Source organism: Schistocerca cancellata, chromosome 3, assembly GCF_023864275.1.
Source record: "Schistocerca cancellata isolate TAMUIC-IGC-003103 chromosome 3, iqSchCanc2.1, whole genome shotgun sequence".
Classification (NCBI taxonomy): domain Eukaryota; kingdom Metazoa; phylum Arthropoda; class Insecta; order Orthoptera; family Acrididae; genus Schistocerca; species Schistocerca cancellata.
The window spans coordinates 266,181,261-266,199,917 of NC_064628.1; the positions used below are offsets into that span (position 1 = coordinate 266,181,261).

General features: G+C 39.6%; 1 protein-coding gene across 1 annotated transcript in view; it reads right to left on the reverse strand.

The window, feature by feature from the left end:
* The window catches only part of LOC126174922 (cytosolic carboxypeptidase Nna1-like), a 551,652-nt gene that overhangs the window by 236,122 nt on the left and 296,873 nt on the right, over positions 1-18,657 (reverse strand). The window contains exon 13 of the mRNA XM_049921363.1: positions 616-728. Within this exon, the coding sequence (XP_049777320.1) occupies positions 616-728 (113 nt within the window). The remainder of the gene's footprint in view (positions 1-615; positions 729-18,657) is intronic.

Here is an 18,657-nt window from a genome sequence, read left to right on the forward strand (position 1 = left end):
ATCATCAGATTATCTAGATTGAGGAACTTAAAATTCCTTTTAGCTTCAGGCTAAATAGCAATGTTCATTCTAAACATGCCTCTACAGCTATTGTTCTGTGAGAATCATACATGTGGTCACATAGACATTAACCTTTAATATGAGATTTAAAAAACAACTATTTAATGTATGTGAGGAAGGATCAGCATTTTCTAACACAGGAAGTTTCTTGATCATTTTACTTTGCTATAATTAACTTAAGTAAGCAAAAACAGCATGCAGTATTTTAACAATACTTAATTATTAATGCAATTTCTAGCTACTATTCCACTTTTCTCATGTATATCTCAATTATTATGCCCTTCATGGCAGGAACTCGAAACACAATGAATGAATTAATTTATTTCACTTTCTAAATTGTGTTGGCTTAACTGTGGTCACTCTCAAGATGTTGCAGCCTTTTTCTTTCTTTACACATGTTTTAGCATACATTTCTGCTAATACTGCCCAATGATACTTCACTTCTAGTCAATAATATGCAATACAGTTAATTTAAAATTGTGTGACTGTTGTATACTGTTATAACAGTTATTTTCGGCATTTACTAATTTATTTAAGTGACATGATGAGTAATACCTTGAGTAATCTGAGAGTGTGATGTTAGTTGGCTCATCGGCACTGGAACCTTCCTTCATAAGGCGTGTTACAATTTTAACCCTGAGACGTTCCTTTTTCGCAGCATTAACAATCTGCAAAGTTACACATTTATGTGATGAATTTTCTATTTACTGTATATTACCATTCATATAAGGCACTTCTTTATTTTTTGTCATGACAACTTATTTCAAAATGGCTAATTTCATTTTTTTCCTGTAATACATATATCACAACAAGCTGAATTCCTTACACATTACACAACTTTGTAGCATTTTTAAGCAAGTACATTACAAATGTGCCTGCAGTGAAGCTACCAAGTGAGCTACTTTACCATTTAAAGCACAGAAATGAGACTCAGCAGTTATCAAGTTAACTGACAAAATCATGACAGGCAAGCAACAGTATGATACAACAGAATAATTGTTTTGAAGTAAAATACTACTCTTGCCAGCACTGCCAATTCTATGCAAATTCCACTGCTCTTAGTCGTTAGGTAAAGGCCATTGGCCACTACATTGTCCATGATGAGGGGTAATGCCTCAGATTTGGTATTCTTGACACAAAGTATCTCAGAATATTCAATTCCCTAATGATTTTCAAAATGTAATGCATTGTGCATCTAGCGCCAACTTCCATTCCATATTCAAAGTCTGTTAATTCCTGTTGTGCAGCCTTAATGACATCGGAAACCTTTTCACATGAATCCCCTGAGTAAAAATGACAGCTTCGCCAATGCAGTGCAATTTTATATCATGGTATATGATACTACTGCCATTTCTATATGTGCACATTACTATCCCATGACTTCTGTCACCTCAGTGTGAATCACTGATTCAAATACCTTTAATGAATGATGCATTCCCAGCAAACACGGCACTTAATATAAATGCAAGTTTGAACCAGCAATACAGTGTTAAAATCACTTAATAAAATGCCAGCAAGTGTTTAAAGCCACAGGGATTGTTTCACAATATGATGGGAGGCAGTTTCTTTATGAGTTGCAGCAAACTTTGTCATCTTTACTTTTAAGACTAGTATTCATTTAATCTATGTAACCTAGGTATTATGAGCTGAATTAGCTCATAATTAAGGATGTAGCCATCAAAACAGCACCAGTGGTGTCACCTATGAAGGCAGCTTCAAGTAAAGTAGAGCATGGTGCTCTGTCCTCATTCACTGGACATTGCCAAAGAATTTGTTGTACCTGTCATCCCATATTTTGCCCACACAGTGGCAAGCCACAGCATCTGCAAACTTTCTGCTTTCTTCTGGTTCACAAAGTATGCCCTCTTGTGTCCATTCCACCACTTGCTGCCCACACAAAGAAACATCCTCATTCATCATCTTTTGCCGTACTTTTTTACGCTAATAGTTCAGGACACATTTCTCTCGATGAGATGTCCAGAACTGTTGATATTCATCATCAATGATGAAATCCACTATAGTTGTAAAAATCTCTAAAAAGGAAAGCAAAACCTGGTTTTAGGACCTGTGCCCCATCTTAATGTATATATTAAAATGAGTGTCCATAGAGGATACATAAGTGAAGTTTAAATAACCTCAGTTATGCATCCTTTATGGACTCTCATTTTAATATGCATTTGAAGATGGGTCAGAGGCCCTGAAACTGGATTGTGCATTACTTTTTAGAAATAAATAATTTTTACAACTGTAGTGGGTTTTAATGTTGATAATTAACGTTGACCTCTCATGGTCGGGGTTCATACACATGTAGAATTTTTTAAAAGATGTCATATTCACTGTTGACTGTAGTAATTATTTATTTCTGTTTTTGTTTTATAAATAAAAAACACCATTTTTTGCTGCACTCTAGTATATTCCACACAGTTGCATTCCACCTTTTTCACTTTAAGGCATCTTCAATGGGATCTAGAATGATACAGTTTTGTTTTGATATATGTTATCTACATATTGTGCCATTCTGGATACCACTGATGATGACTTAAAATGAAAAAGGCAAAACATGTCTGGGAGGAATAAAATACAGTGCAGCCAAAAATGGTGTATTTTATTTAAAAAAAAAATAAAAAATCTGGCTGTACTTGTCGTGAGGGTGGCCATGCAAACAAACTTGTTATTTATTTCTATATTTGCAGTTTTGGCCTTTGGGCCATTTTCAAGATGTACTGTAAAAGATTTTGCTTCATCACATGGCAGACTTTAAAATCCTCTGACATTTATACATGTCATAATCAAAAATAGGCCTTTCCACTGAAGAAATACAGTAATATCAGACACATGTGAAGCTCTGCAAAGCTCTGCACATCATGAAACGACATAAATAATTTGTATGACATACAGAGCTTCACATTTGTCTGATGTTATTATATTTCTACAGTGAAAACGCCTATTTCTGATGATTACGTGTAGCCATGTCAGAGAATTTTAGTCTGACATGTGCTGAAGCATCTTTTGCAGTACCACTTGAAAATGGCCCAAAGGCTGAAACAGAAATAGTGAAATAAATAATTTCTACAGTCAACAGCAAATATAACATCATATATGAAAGAACAGATACCACTGATGACCATGCAGCTTCTCTAGAATAAATGATAATTAATTGAAACCCTCAGCTGCCAACAGGTGTTGCTGATATACCTAGATGGGGACAGCTGAAAATGTGTGCCCCAACTGGGACTCGAACCTGGGATCTCCTGCTTACATGGCAGATGCTCTATCCATCTGAGCCACCTAAGGCACAGATGAATAGTGTGACTGCAGGGTCTTATCCCTTGCACGCTTCCCGTTAGACCCACATTCCCAACTGTCCACAATCTATATATGTAACGTACCAAATGCATATTTGCCCATCCACTCATTACTTGCGCACACTAAGGTGTTGATTCCGGTAAGCGTTTGGGCAACCTGTGCGCATTCAGAGACGAAGGTCAATGACTGGGTAGCTTTAACTATATACATGAATATAGAAACTGTTCTTGAAAGAACAGATACCATTGGTGACCATGCAGCTTCTCTAGAATAAATGATGATTAATTGAAACCCTCAGCTGCCGACAGGTGTTGTTGATATACCTTGATGGGGCACAAATTTTCAGCTGTGCAGGGGATAAGTCCCTGCAGTCACGCTATTCATCTGTGTCCTCAGTGGCTCAGATGGACAGAGCATCTGCAATGTAAGCAGGAGATCCTGGGTTCTAGTACCAGTCAGGGCACACATTTTCAGCTGTGCCCATTGAGGTATATCAACAACACCTGTTGGCAGCTGAGGGTTTCAATTAATTATCATTTATTCTAGAGAAGCTGCACAGTCATCAGTGGTATCTGTTCTTTCAATAACAGTTACTATCTTCATATACATAGTTAAAGGCTACCCAGCCTTTGACCTTCGTCTGTGCGAATGCGCACAGGTTGCCCGAACTCTTATGGGAAGTTGACACCTTAGTGTGTGTGAGTAATGAGTGGATGGGCAAATATCTATTAGGTACATTACGTTTGTAGATTGTGGACAGTTGGGAGTGTGGGTCTCACCCGTGCAGGGGATAAGTCCCTGCAGTCGCGCTATTCATCTGTGTCCTCAGAGGCTCAGATGGATAGAGCATCTGCCATGCAATCAGGAGATCCTGGGTTCAGATCCTGGTCGGGGCACACATTTTCAGCTGTCCCCATTGCAGTATATCAGTAAAACCTGTAGGCAGATGAGGGTTTCAATTAATTATCAAATATGACATCCTTTGATAATTAATAGTTTAGATCCCTGCATGGTTCAGAACAGTACAAAAACTTAGTTTTTACTTTATTTGTCTCAAATAAAATGTTGAACTCTTATTTATTAATAAATAAAACATTACAGGAGTTTATATAATAACTAAAAGATGTTTGCCTGAATTTTTATCCTCGGTTTTCCTCCAATGGAAGACTTCCTGTCTGATCTTTGTGACAATCACCCCACTAAGTTTGTTTGGTTCATAAAAGACTCAAAATTATCCATCTTTGTACATTTTAACAGTATTGTTCCATTTTTGATAACTTTGGGGAAAAATATTATCTCAAAATATAGCAGACCCTACAGAATATTGAAATATGTATCCAGAGCAAGAAATCAAAGGTGATATCATACATACCAATGGAGATGCTTTGTACAACAAACTACCTCATGCTTTCAGACTGCCATCGCCTTTGATTGACCTGTGTAAATCACACTTCATACTAAGGTGTATACTACAATGGTAAAAAACTGGATTCATGTTGCATATTAAGGGTTGCAGTGGAACTGATGAGACATTATAATACTCCGTTCTCATACACACACTACCCCTGGGCTTGAAAATGTTCATATGATGTTTTTTGTTGATAGGATAGCACATTTTGCATGTAGAGTCATCAAGTGGGGTAAGTTTACACATATCAAATCTGTTACACACAGTAAAACAATTGATTTTAAAATTATCATTTGAATGCAGTGACAAATACATCTACAAAACTCCAGTGCATGAACATCAATGAGGCTTTAAATATTCTGTTTTCTTCACTTCTTCAAGGAAATAAAAGTAAGAAATGAGTCAGATACATGCATCCACATTAAAATCTACGTTATATAAACATTTTTAGACTTCACATGCATGATCCTAGACATGCATTCATAAACACTTATTTGACTGCATAGGATGCTATTAATATCATTTGGGAAGACTGCTGTGTTGCAGGCACTGACTGACAGATAAAGGTTAGTGGCACAGTATAAATCAGGACAGTATGCAAGCTGAACTTCTGCTGTTTCGAAAATAACAGCTGGCAATTTACTGTTTCAAAAAGTGCATGGTGCAAATTTTTTGTATCTTCATGTAAAAAGAAGAAGCATTTGATGGCATTTAACAAATTTTCATAATGTGGACAAACAGTATTGTATTTAAGCCAGTAGATCCCTTCAAACAAAACTGTTTGCTGTGATTCTCAGTACCAACTTTACTACCACATAGCAGAAAATTAGAAGCATTGAGATTTGACAGGCACACATAACAGAAAGAAACTTCCTAGCTTTTGGAGTTACCACTTGATAAGCTAGAGTAAAATATATACAGAAAACACACACACACACACACAAATGCATGCATGCACCTCTTCTGGCCCTTTATGGTTCTGTCGGGACTAACAGCACCAATGATTTGTTTCTCAGTTAGCGGACTGGTTGTGGTGGTGGCAGAGTTAGGTGAGGTGGATACAGGGAGAGGGAGAGGGAAGTGGGAGATAGGGACAGGGTCTGGGGATGGGTGGCTGGTGGTTCAGAGGGAGGCAGTTAGTTGGTTAGCAGGCTAGGAATATGGGAGGAAAGGGTGGCAGGTATGTAATGCATGAATGCATGATTGTATGCATTGTTGGAGAATGGCACACACTGCAGGTGACATGTAAATGTGAATTGGGGGGGGGGGGGGGGGGCAGGGTGGAGGATTGGGAAACCTTTGGGAGAAGGGTGAAGGGACAGTGGGTTACCTGAGATTGATGCTAGCATGATTATGGAAGTGGAGGACGTGTTATAAGGATAACCCCCATCTGTACAATTCAGAGAAGCTGGTGGTGGAGGAGAGGATCCAGATGGCACAGATTGTGAAGCAGCAACTGAAAATGAGTTTGCCCTACTCTGACGCATGTTGTGCCACTGGATGGTCAACCTTGTTCTTGGTAACAGTTTGGTGGTGGCCACTGATCCTGGTGGACAGCTAGTTGGTAGTCACACAAACAAAAGAACCCATGGAGTGTTTGCAGCAGTGCTGGTGTATGACATGGCTGCTTTAAAAGTTGGGCCAGCCTCTGATACAGTTGAATAAGTCTGTCACTGGTCTGAAGTAGGAGGTGCCGGGTGGGTGGATTGTGCAGGTCCTGCATCTTGGTCTGCCACAGGGATATGATTCCTGTGGTAAAGGAGTCGGGAGTTGGGCAGGCAATGAAGCAACACTTTTGGAAAGGTGGGAAGGATCTTGGTAGGATGTTCCTCATTTCAGAGCAGGATGAGAGATAATCAAAGCCCTGACAAAGGACATGGTTAAATTGTTCCAGTTGCGAGTGATATTGAGTGGTGAGGAGGGCAGTCCTTTGTAGTTTATTCTTGAGGTTGGTGGGAATACTGGGTGTGTGTGAAGATATGGCATGGGAAATTTATTTATTTACACGTCAAGTTCCGTAGGACCAAATTGAGGAGCAAATCTCCAAGGTCATGGAACATGTCCCTACGTGAAATCACAAAATAAAAGTATTAACAGATCAAAATTAAATGCTTATGACCCCAAAAAAGTGAGTCCATAAGTTGAAGTAAACCCAATCAACTATATAACTAAAATCAAATGACAGTTTATGATCTATCTGAACACCTAGAAAATTGAACTGTTCAGTTTCACTAATCATATGCCCTTTCATGAAATTAAAACATCAGGTTTTGTTGAATTGTGTGATAGAAACTGTAAAAACTGAGTCTTACTGTCACTTAGTGTCAGTTTATTTTCCATAAGCCATGCGCATAGGTCATGAACTGCACGATTTGAAACAGAGCCAATGTTGCACATAACATCCCTTAGTACCAAACTAGTGTCATCAGCAAAAAGAAATATTTTAGAGTTACCTGCACTTACATAAATAAGGAACAGGAGTGGCTCCAACATTGATCCCTGGGGAACCCCCCACTTAACTGTACACCACTCAGACCCACATCACAGCCATTCTCAACATAATGAATAATGACCTTTTACTGTCTGTTGCTAAGGCAAGAGGTGAACCAATAGTGAGCTACTACCCATATTCCGTAATGGTCCAACTTCTGGAGCAATATTTTGTGATCAACAGAATCAAACAACTTAGTTAAATCAAAAAATATGCAGATTGGTCGAAACCTTTTGTTTTACCCTTCCAGTACCTCACAGAGAAAAGAGAATATAGCATTTTCAGTTCTTAAATGACTGCTAAAGCCGAACTATACGTTTGATAGCAAATCATGTGATATAAAATGATTAATTATCCTTACATACACAGCCTTTTCAATAACTTTAGCAAACACCAATGGCATTGAAAAGGTCTAACATTATCTACATTATCCCTTTTTATAAAGCGGCTTCATTACTGAGTACTTTAATCACTCTGGAAACTGACCATTCCTAAAAGAAAAGCTACAAATATGGCTAAATACAGGGCTAACATTTTCAGCACAGTACTTTAATATTCTACTAGGTACTCCATCATAACCATGAGAGTCCTTAATCATCAGTGATTTAATTATCAACCCAATCTCCCCCTTGTCAATATCACAGAGGAGTATTTCAGACATCAATCTCAGAAAGGCACTTGCCAGTAAAGTTATATGATTCCCTGCAAAAACTAAATTTTTATTTAATTCACCAGCAATGCTCAGAAAACGACTGTTAAATACTGTACATATATCCGATTTATCAGTAACAGAAATATTTTTATTATGACTGACTTTATATCGCCAACCTTGTGCTGCTGACCAGACACTTCCTTCTCAACTGACCATATGGTTTTAATTTTATTGTGTGAATTAGCTATTCTATTTGCATATCACATATTCTTTGCCTTCCTAATAACATTTTTAAGTACCTTACACTACTGTTTGTAATGGGCTACTGTAGCTTGATTGTGACTACTTCTAACATTTTGATATAATTTCTGCTTTGTTCTGCATGATATTCTTATCCCACTTGTGAGCCACCCAGGCTGCCTACTACTGCTAGTACCCCATTTAGAATGTTCTTATGGAAAGCAACTCTGAAAGAGCATGAGAACTGTGTTAAGGAAAGCATTATATTTATCATCTATGTTATTGGCACAATAAACATTCTGCCGCTCTTGTTTCTTGACAAGGTTTAAAAAGCTCTCTATTGCTGTTGGATTAACTTTCCTAGATAGTTAGTAATTATATGTGAAATTTGTTTGACTACAAAAGCCTTCCAGTGTTAAAATTTGTGCATCATGGTCTGAAAGGCCATTCATCCTTTTACTAACAGAATGCCCATCTAGTAATGAAGACTGAATAAAAATATTGTCTATGGCTGTGCTACTGTTCCCCTGCACTCTAGTTGGAAGAAACACAGTCTGCATCAGATCATATTAATTTAGGAGATCTACCAACACCCTTTTTCTTGCATCATCATATACAAAATTTATATTGAAGTCACCACATGTAACTAATTTCTGGTACTTCCTACAAAGTGGATCAAGAACCCTCTCTAGCTTTAGCAGAAATGCTCTGAAGTCATAGTTAGGGGACCTATAAACAACAACAATTAGAAGTTTAGTTTCACTACATTCAACTGCCCCTACACAGCATTCAAATATCTGTTCAGTGCAGTGCCCTGGTACATCTATGGACTCAAATGGAATACTGTTTTTTTTTATGTACATAGCCACTCCTCCACCCCGCAAGGAACTCCTTGAAAAGGAAGCCTTTGAATTGTCAAATTATTTAAGTGATGCTCTGACATACCAATAATTTCAGATTCAACATCTATAAGAAGTTCACTTACTTTATTTCTAATATCGGTTATATTTTGAAGAAATATGCTAATTCTTTCTCTACTTGGAAACATGACATACTCTGAAAGTGAGCCCTTAGTTAGAGGGACTTCCTTGAAGCATGTATACCTATCAGCTGACTTCAATCTAAAAATGGTGCAGCTCTAACACAAACTACTACAGGAATTTTTCTATAAGTGATCCCACCACCACCCATTACCAACTACACTGGCACCTAAAAGCTTTGCCAACCTCACCTTCCCATACCTACTGAGGTGCAGCTCATGCCTAGTGAAACCTGGCACCACTGAAATGTGACCCATGCCCTGTGCCATCAGCACCCTCCCCAGCCCCATGTTAACACACATATAAGCCTCATTAAGATGAGGTCGATCATGACACTGAAACAGTAGAATGAAATGAACATTAGTGCCACCAGTTTGAGTAGTTATCTTTACCAGGTCACCACCTACATCATATTCTCCATCCCTATCAAGACTGTTTCCTGCTCCACCCACTATCACTGTCTGATCCTCCTTCATAAAATTCCTACATAACTCCCCTATTCTGTCAGTCACCTGAGCCAACCCTGCACTAGGCTTCACAATGCTGGTGTCTTGGTACTCGCTCCCCAACACTTCCTGCAACTGCTGACCCACACCTCTACCATGTGAACTACCTAGCACCAGAACCTTTTTCTTTCTGTTAAAACTTTTCAACTGACATAAGCCTCCTAATTGCTGAGGACTGCTGCATGTTCCCTAAATCTGTTTGTGGACTATTTTCAGGGTAATTAACTGGCTATGAAGACCTTTGCAAGGCCTTCAGTACACTGGGCAAGTGCTTTCTCATTGCTGCAGATATATTTTTCATGAGTGGCATGGCTGTTTGGGAGGGTTTTTGGTGTGGAAAGGACTGCAGTGTGGAAAGAATGGCAACTGTCAAAATGCAGGTACTGTGGGTTTCTGGTAGACAGAGGTGTGGATGGAGCGATCAGAGAGGTGGAGGTCAACATCCAGGGAGGTGGAACATTGGGTGTAGGAGGACAAGGTGATGCAGACAGGAGAGATGATTTTGAGATTGTGAAGGAATGTGGATAGGTTATCTTGGCCCTGTTCCAAGATCATGAAGATATCATCAATGAACTAGGGGTTGCAAGTTTTAGAACCCCCTCATCAACCCATCACAGCACCCAAACATTGCTTAGCTGATCTTTTCAATATACTACATCCTCCAAAACTCCTTCCAAACACTCCACGAAACCCAGAACTCAAGCAAACTCAAAACAGTGTTGTTACCTTTCCCACCAAAAACCTCAGTCCCACAGAAGTTTCTGTTCTATCCAAAGCCCTCACCTTTAGTTGTACACCAGTGTTGGAGCCTTTGTCTGCTGGAAGGATGATTAGGTCAGGATCTGTTTTCAGGTTGTGTATGGCTGTCCTTTCTTCTGCTAAAATGTTAGTGTTCTTAGGTAGGGACCTAGGGAAGTGTAGTAAGACCAAGTTCAAGTTAAGTAATTCCTGGAACCTGGTCACAGGTTGGGTAGGTGGAAGGGGAGAGAGGTCACAGTTGGATGGTAGCATGAACTGGGAGAGGGAAAGTTCAATGTTGGGGTTAGGTTGGCTTTTGTTGGAGGGATTGGTGGCAAAGAAGTACTTCCACTGTAGGGTTCAGGAGAAGGACTGTCGAACTTTGACATATCCAATGTGGTTAAACTTGTGCGTTGGGCTAAAGGTGAAGGTTTGGCATAGGACTGAAATTTCTGTGGGACTAAAGTTTTTTCTAGGAAGTTTTGTGAAGTGTTTGGAGGGAGATTAGGAGGACGTGGTAAATTGAAGAGGTCAGCCACACAGGGTCTGGGTGCCCTGAGAGGGTGACAAGGGGTTCAAAAGCTCCACAACCCGTAGTATGTTTCAAGTTCATTGATGATACTGTCATGATCTGTAATCAGGGCCAAGATACCCTATCCACATTCCTTCACAGCCTCAACACTTCTCTCATCCAGTTCACCTGGTCCTCCTCTACCCAACGCACCACCTTCCTGGACACAGACTTCCACCTCTCTGATTGCTCCATCCACACCTCTGTCCACATTGCACCAACTAATCACCAAAAGTACCTAACATTGACAGCTATGATCCTTCCTGCACCAAAAGGTCCCTCCCATACAGCCTTTCCACTTACAGACAGGATATCTGCAGTGATGAGAACTCTTTACCCAGTATGCTGAAGGCCTCACCTGAAGGCAATACCTGCCAAACCCAGTTCACAAACAGATTTCTCATGCCATATCTTCACACATCCTCAATCCCCCCCCCCCCCCCCCCAATCCCAAGAACCAGCTACAAAGGAGTGCCCTATTCATCACCCAGTATCACCCTCACCTAGAGCAGCTGAACCACATCCTTTGCCGAGGCTTTGATTATCTCCCAGCCCATTGTGAAATGAGGGTCATCCTACCCAAGATTTTTCCCACCCCTCCTAAAATGGTGTTCTGTTGTCCACCCAACCTACATAACAACCTACTCCATCCCCATGCCACACCCACTCCCTGCCCCTTGCCACAGGAATCATATCCCTGTGGTAGACCACAGGCTTGCCCAATACACACAGCCAGCACCTCCAACTCCAGTCCTACCACAGGCTAATTCTATCCCATCACAGGTTGTGTCATTTGTGGAAGCAGCCATCCTATCCCATCACAGGTTGCGCCATCTGTGAAAGCAGCCATGTCACATACCAACCCTGCTGCAAATGCTGGACAGCTTTTTATGTTGGTACATCAACCATCTGTCTACCAGAATAAACAGCCACTGACAAACTGTTGCCAAGAACAAAGTTCATCATCCAGTGGCACAACATGCAGCTGAGTACAACATGCCCACTTTCAATAGCTGCTTCAGAACCTGGGCCATCTGGTTCATCCCCTTCACCATCAGCTTCTCTGGACTATGCAGATTTAATTATCCTTACAACACATTGTCCAGTCCTGTAACCATCCAGGCCTCAATTTCAGGTAATCTACTGTCCCCACATCCTACACTCAACAGTTTCCCCTTCCTCTGTACTGTCAAACCTCCTTCACTTTATGTCCTCACGTCACCTTCAGCATGGGCCACTCCACACCAACCACTACAATTGTGCATTACACACCAGGCCCATGTATCTCCCGCACCTCCCTCCTGCATTCCTAGCTGGCAGACTGACTGCCTCTGAGCTGCTAACCACTCACCTCCATTTGCCATCCCTGTCTTCCTCTTCCTCGGTCCACCCTAATCAATAAAACCCCCACCACAACCAGTGCACCTATCAATAGCTCATCAAAGGATAACTCCGAAAACTAGCAAGTTTTCTTTCTTCTGTGTATGCCTATCAAAAACTCAAAGCTTCTGTTTTTTAGTGAGTGTTATTCTTTAATCAAAAAGTACTTACATTCTACAAGAATTTTCCTACAACATTTACTGGCACATAATGTAGTTATTCTGAGTAATGCAATGAATACAGAGTTACATAAGTGCCACAAGCTTAAAGAATTTACTTATCTTAAATTAATTTTTTGTTTATTGATAAGTGTAATGTCTTTGACCAGAGCAGAAATGTGCATGGTAAATATTTTACTAAATAGAAAAAAAATATTAAATCATATTTTAAGTTCTTGTTTAAAAATTAATGTGTAATTGTTAAAGCTTCATTCCATGACAAACAGAACAATTTTTCAATTTCTTACCATTATGTTTTCACAAGGTAGCATGAATAACAATTATCCATGTTAGACTGCTAATGACTTAAACAGTTTTTGCAATGCTATAGTGATAATGCAAATAATAGTATTTCTGTATTTTTATGTCTTTTAATATGTTAAAATATTATTTTCCATAAAGATACTGATACTTTAACTACAGTTTTCATCCAGAAAATGGGGAAAATTTTAACACAACTGACAGCACAATACTCTTTAACAAAATAAATTCTGCATGGTAGCACAATAGAAGAGATAATGTTCCAGTTTCACTATGTCCAAATTTCAACTCTGAGAGACTTACTATAAAGCATGCAATTTATTACTGACGTCCACCTGGAGTCAACATATTACAATACCTGTCCTGGTTTACATTTTCTTCCTTGTCTCCTCACTTCTGTTCAGTCCTGTCTATCAATCTATTTCTGCTGTACACACATGGTCTTTGCATCCTTCTTCCTATTGCCAGTCTTCATGTTTTGTCATCAGTAGTATCTTTCTCATTTTATTACACTATTATGCTATCATGTTTTTTCCATCATTTTCTTTGTTTCTTTTGGCAACTTGCTATTTCTAATATATTATTGTTTCATATTTTAATCTTTCTGTGTACAGATAGTTTCTTCTTTTTTGAATGTCATCTGTCTCCATCTTTTACTCTTTTATGTTCCTTTCCTAGTATTTTGTTTTCTATGATTTACTGACTAACCTTTCACCACTTCTAATTTAAATTCTGCTTTATATGCAGAGAATGATAAAAATAAAAGTACAAATGTCAATATTTTCAATGGTAGAGTAAATATGTGATAAGCAAGGTAATAAAATGAGTAAGGAGTGATGCAAAATAAACATACAATGACTGGAAATAACTCACTGTAATTAATGGCTTTAATCTGAAACTAACATTCATGAATCACCCTCAAAGAGTAAAACACTTGTTAACAAAATAGAAAAAATTTCTCCTTTCTTCATTTGGTTGTAGTTTCTCTTCATTCATGCACATACATTAATAATGTATAGACACACAAATGACACGTGATATCTCTACAGTATTTTATCTGAAAAGACAAAAATTATGGAAAGTTCTGGCTCTGAGCACTATGGGACTCAACTGCTAAGGTCATTAGTCCCCTAGAACTTAGAACTAGTTAAACCTAACTAACCTAAGGACATCACAAACATCCATGCCCGAGGCAGGATTCGAACCTGCGACCGTAGCGGTCTCGCGGTTCCAGGCTGCAGCGCCTTTAACCGCACGGCGGAAAGTTCTGGATGAGGATAATGAGTTATTTAGCAATAAAGAAGATGACTCACCAAAAGGCAGAAGTGCTGCATTGTCAACAGGTACACAAGCAAAAGGTGTAGAACTTTGATTTGCTAGGTTTTGGAAAGAAATTTCTTTCTCAAGATTGTAGGAGAAACATGCACACAAACTCACAAACACTCACTCACTCACTCACTCACTCACATGCACATGCATGTCTCTGTACATTGTGCTCAGTTGAGTGCCAGCTCTTTCCTGGCCCACAGTGAGTGTACCAGGGTGAGGTGGGGGTGCAGGGTGGAGTGGGGTGAGGATGGAGAGAGGCAAGAGGCAGGGAGGGGGTTGGGGTAAAGTGTCTAGCAGCTTGTGGGAGAATGGGGACTCATCTGTGGGCTAGCTGGAGGTGCAGGTAGAGGGGGGCAGATAGTAGGCAGCTCGGCACACGATTTCACAGACTAGCTGACACATACTGGGTGAGGGTACTGGGACAGGGGATAATGTGTGTATAGACACACACACACACACACACACACACACACACACACACACATACATACACACACACACACACACACACACACACACACACACACACACACACACACACACACAACACAACATACTGGGTAAGAGGGAGGGGGGACAGCGAGTTAGGTTTAGGCCAGGGAGGTTACAGGAGCGAAGGGTGTGCTGTAAGGATAGCTCCAATTTGCACAGCTCAGAAAATCTGAAGTGGTGGGGAGGATCCAAATGCCATGGGTTGTGAAGCAGCAACTGCAATCTTGCATGTTGTGCTCTGCTGCATGTTGTTCACCTTGTTTTTGGCAACAGTTTGGTGTGGCCGTTCATTCTGATTGACAGCTGGTTGATTGTCATACCAATGTAAAATACTGTGCAGTGGGTGCAGCACAACTGGTATATAACCTGACTGCTTTCACATGTGGGCTGGCCTCTGAGGGGTAGGAAAATCCTGTGACAGGACTTCAGTAGGAGGTGCTGGGGGGATCATAGGGCAGATCTTGTATCTGAGTCTCCCTTGTCAAGTAAGAGGTGCTGGGTGGGATCTTGCATCTGGGTCTCCCCTTGTGGAAGACCCAGCACCTTCTACTCTAGTCCTGTCGCAGGCTTATCCTAGCCATCAGAGGCTGGGCCATCTGTGAAAGCAGTCATGTTATACACCAGCTGAGTTACAATCATTGCACAGTGTTTTGCATTGGTATCACAACATACCAGCTGTCAACCAGAATGAATGGACACTGCCAAGGTGAACCACTCAATGCCACAACATGCAGCAGAGCACAACATGCAAGATTCATAACACATGGCATTTGGATCCTCCCCACCACCTCCTGCTTTTCTGAACTGCACAGGTGGGGGCTATCCTTACAGCACATCATTTGCTCCTGTAACCACCCTAGCCTAAACCTACGGTAAGTAGCCCCCCCCCCCCTCCCACCCAATAGTGTGTGTGTGTGTGTGTGTGTGTGTGTATGTGTGTGTGTGTGTGTGTGTGTGTACATGTTTTTCCTACAAGCTTGAGAAAGGAATTTCATTCTGAAAGCTAGCAAAGCAAAACTCTATATCTCTTGTTTGTGTACCTGCAGATGAGGCAGTGTTACTGCCTTTCGGTGAGTTGTCTCCTTTATTCCTAAATAATTTGTTAACACAAAAATTACAATATTCAAGATTTAACTGTTTGAATCACTACTTTCACAAAAGCATCATGTAAACATTATAAACTAAATTGTAATCTGTAGTAATCTGAAACACGAATAATAATTAACAAAATGATCACAACTGCTGACCTGAGTGGTAATAAGAAGTAGAGTGTATTGAAAGTTAGAAGAAAACTCAACTCACAGTACCAAAATAGTTCCTTTAACATTCCAATAGCAAACGCCCTTAAAAGAGAATATGGAGAGCTAATGACTGGCAACTAAATAAATTATCAGGCAACAAGGCTTCCCTATCAGAATTGGTAAAATGTCTTTGAAACGTTTTGGCAGTCTTCTCAGGTGTTGCCCGGCAGCCTTGCCCAGCGGCTAAGTCCCATTCAAGGTCACCCGCCTAGCGTGCAACCATGAGCGGCACTGCCACCAAACCAAAAAGTGAATACATTTTTTGAATAAAAAAAGGGAAGGAGATAAGGAACAGAGATAAGGAAAGGAAGAACACACTTTATTGTCTATAATAAATCATACGGTCACCATTGATCTTTATTTTACAATTGCCATCGCCGACCTTAGCCCATAAAAACAAGTACTCATCAGCATTTAATTTCTTCTTCCTTCTCGTAGTCGAAACAAATGGCATGCTGGGAACAAAAGTACCATAAGGCTGTTTTGCCAACAGTCCTGTAGTCTCAGCAATACTCCATGTCTTCCAAGCCAAAATGTTAGCATCTGGAAATGCTTCAAGGCCACCATAATCTGCTTGATTGCCCCATACAACAGCAAGTGTCAGCCAGGTACTACCTCCAGACACTGCTTGTACATCACAGGTAAAGTTTAGATGGAGTCCACGAAAAACATTTGGACCTCCAATCAATTGCTGTTTATTAAACTGCCCAGCCAAGACAATATCAATCGCCTTCAAACTACGATACACAGGTACACTGCACCACCAGCGACGTTGGTAACCACGTCGCAGAGGCATTGCTGTGGCAGCAAAAATTTAACTCCACATCCATTTGTAAGTAGTAATGACAATTCCTAACAGATTAAAGGTACATGCTTGACTTGGAATCAAACCGAGATACCGTCCTTCTGTGGGAAACACTATGCCAAGTGAACCAAATGACACTCCTTCAAGGTCTAACTGAGAATATCAGTCTTCCAACACTTGTCTTTTACTTTCCACAATCTTTACTTATTTATTTATTTGTACCTACTTTGTTAAACTATCATGTGAAAAAAATGACAGAGAATGTCTCATTCACTAACGAGAGATTTTTCCTACACTGAACTTCTCCATACTGCAGCAAAGTGCAGCTTCTTGACAAATTAAAACAGTGTGTTTGACTTGAAATATTGCCAATGATGCTGGTCTAATAAACAGATTTCTTCCATGAACAATTTCAGCCATGCCCAAAGCTTTTTTAAGAAGATGTATACTGCTGCAAACTTTCACATTTTTCACTCTGAATTTTAAAAAAACTGTTGTTGTAGTCATTGTTGTGCTCTTCAGTTCCAAGACTAGTTTGATATAGCCCTCCACATTATTCTATCCTGTGCAAGTCTCTCCATTTCTGAATAACTACTGCAACTAACATTCATTTGAACCTGCTCACTGTATTCAACTCTTGATCTCTCTCTCTCTCTCTACAGTGTTTCCTCCCACACTTTCCTCCAATACTAAAGTGATGTTAATCAAACCCATTTTTAATCAAGTTGTGCCTCAAATTTCTTTTCTCTATTTAATACCATTTCATTAATTATGTGATACATCCATCCAATCTTCAGCATTCTTTTGTAGCACCATATTTCAAATGTTTCCATTCTCTTTTTGTCTGAAATGCTTATTAACCATGCTTCCCTTTCTACAAGGTTACACTCTACACACAATAATTTCAGAAAAGATTTCCTAAAACATGAATTTCTATTCAGTGTTAGAAATTTCTCATGTTCATAAATGCTTTTCTTGCCATTGTCTGTCTGTATTTTATATCTTTCTACTTCAACGATCATCAGTTACTTTGCTGTCCAAATAGCAAAGCTCGTCAGCTACTTTTAGTGTCTAATTTCTTCGGCATCACCTAATTTAATTCAACTACATTCCAGTACCCTTGTTTTGCTTTTGTTGAGGTTCATCTTATATCTTCCTTTAAAGACACTATCCACTCAGTTCAACTGCTCTTCCAAGTCCTTTGCTGTCTCTGATACGATTACTATGTCATCAACAAGTTTAAAGCTTTCATTTCTCCTACCTCAAGTTTAATATCCTTTCTGAATTTCCCTTTGTTTTCCTATACTGCTTTCTCAATATACAGATTAAATAAGATCAGTGATAGGCTACAACCTTGTCTCAGTCCCTTCCCAACTACCCTTTCATGTACTTTGATTCTTATAACTGTCATCTGGTTTCTGTGCCACCAGTAAACAACTTTACGCTCCCTCTAGATTGTACACGCTATCTTCAGAATTTCAAAAAGTGTATTCCAGTCAACATTTTCAAAAGTTTTCTCCAGGATTATAAATACTATAAACATAGATTTTTCATTCTTTAACCCATTTTCTAAGCTAAGTTGTTGGGTCAGAATTGCCTCACGTATTATTACATTTCTCTGGAATCCAAATTGACCTTCCATGAGACTGGCTTTTACCAGTTTTCTGATTGTTCTGTAAATAATTTGTGTCAATATTTTGCAAACATGACTCATTAAAATGATAATTTGGTAATATTTGTATCAGTCAGTAAAGCTGCTTTCTCTGGAATGGAACTTTTTGATTCTATTTGAAATATGATGGTATTTCATTTGTTGCACATGAGGTGGAATAGTTTTGACAAGGGCAACTCTCCAAAGG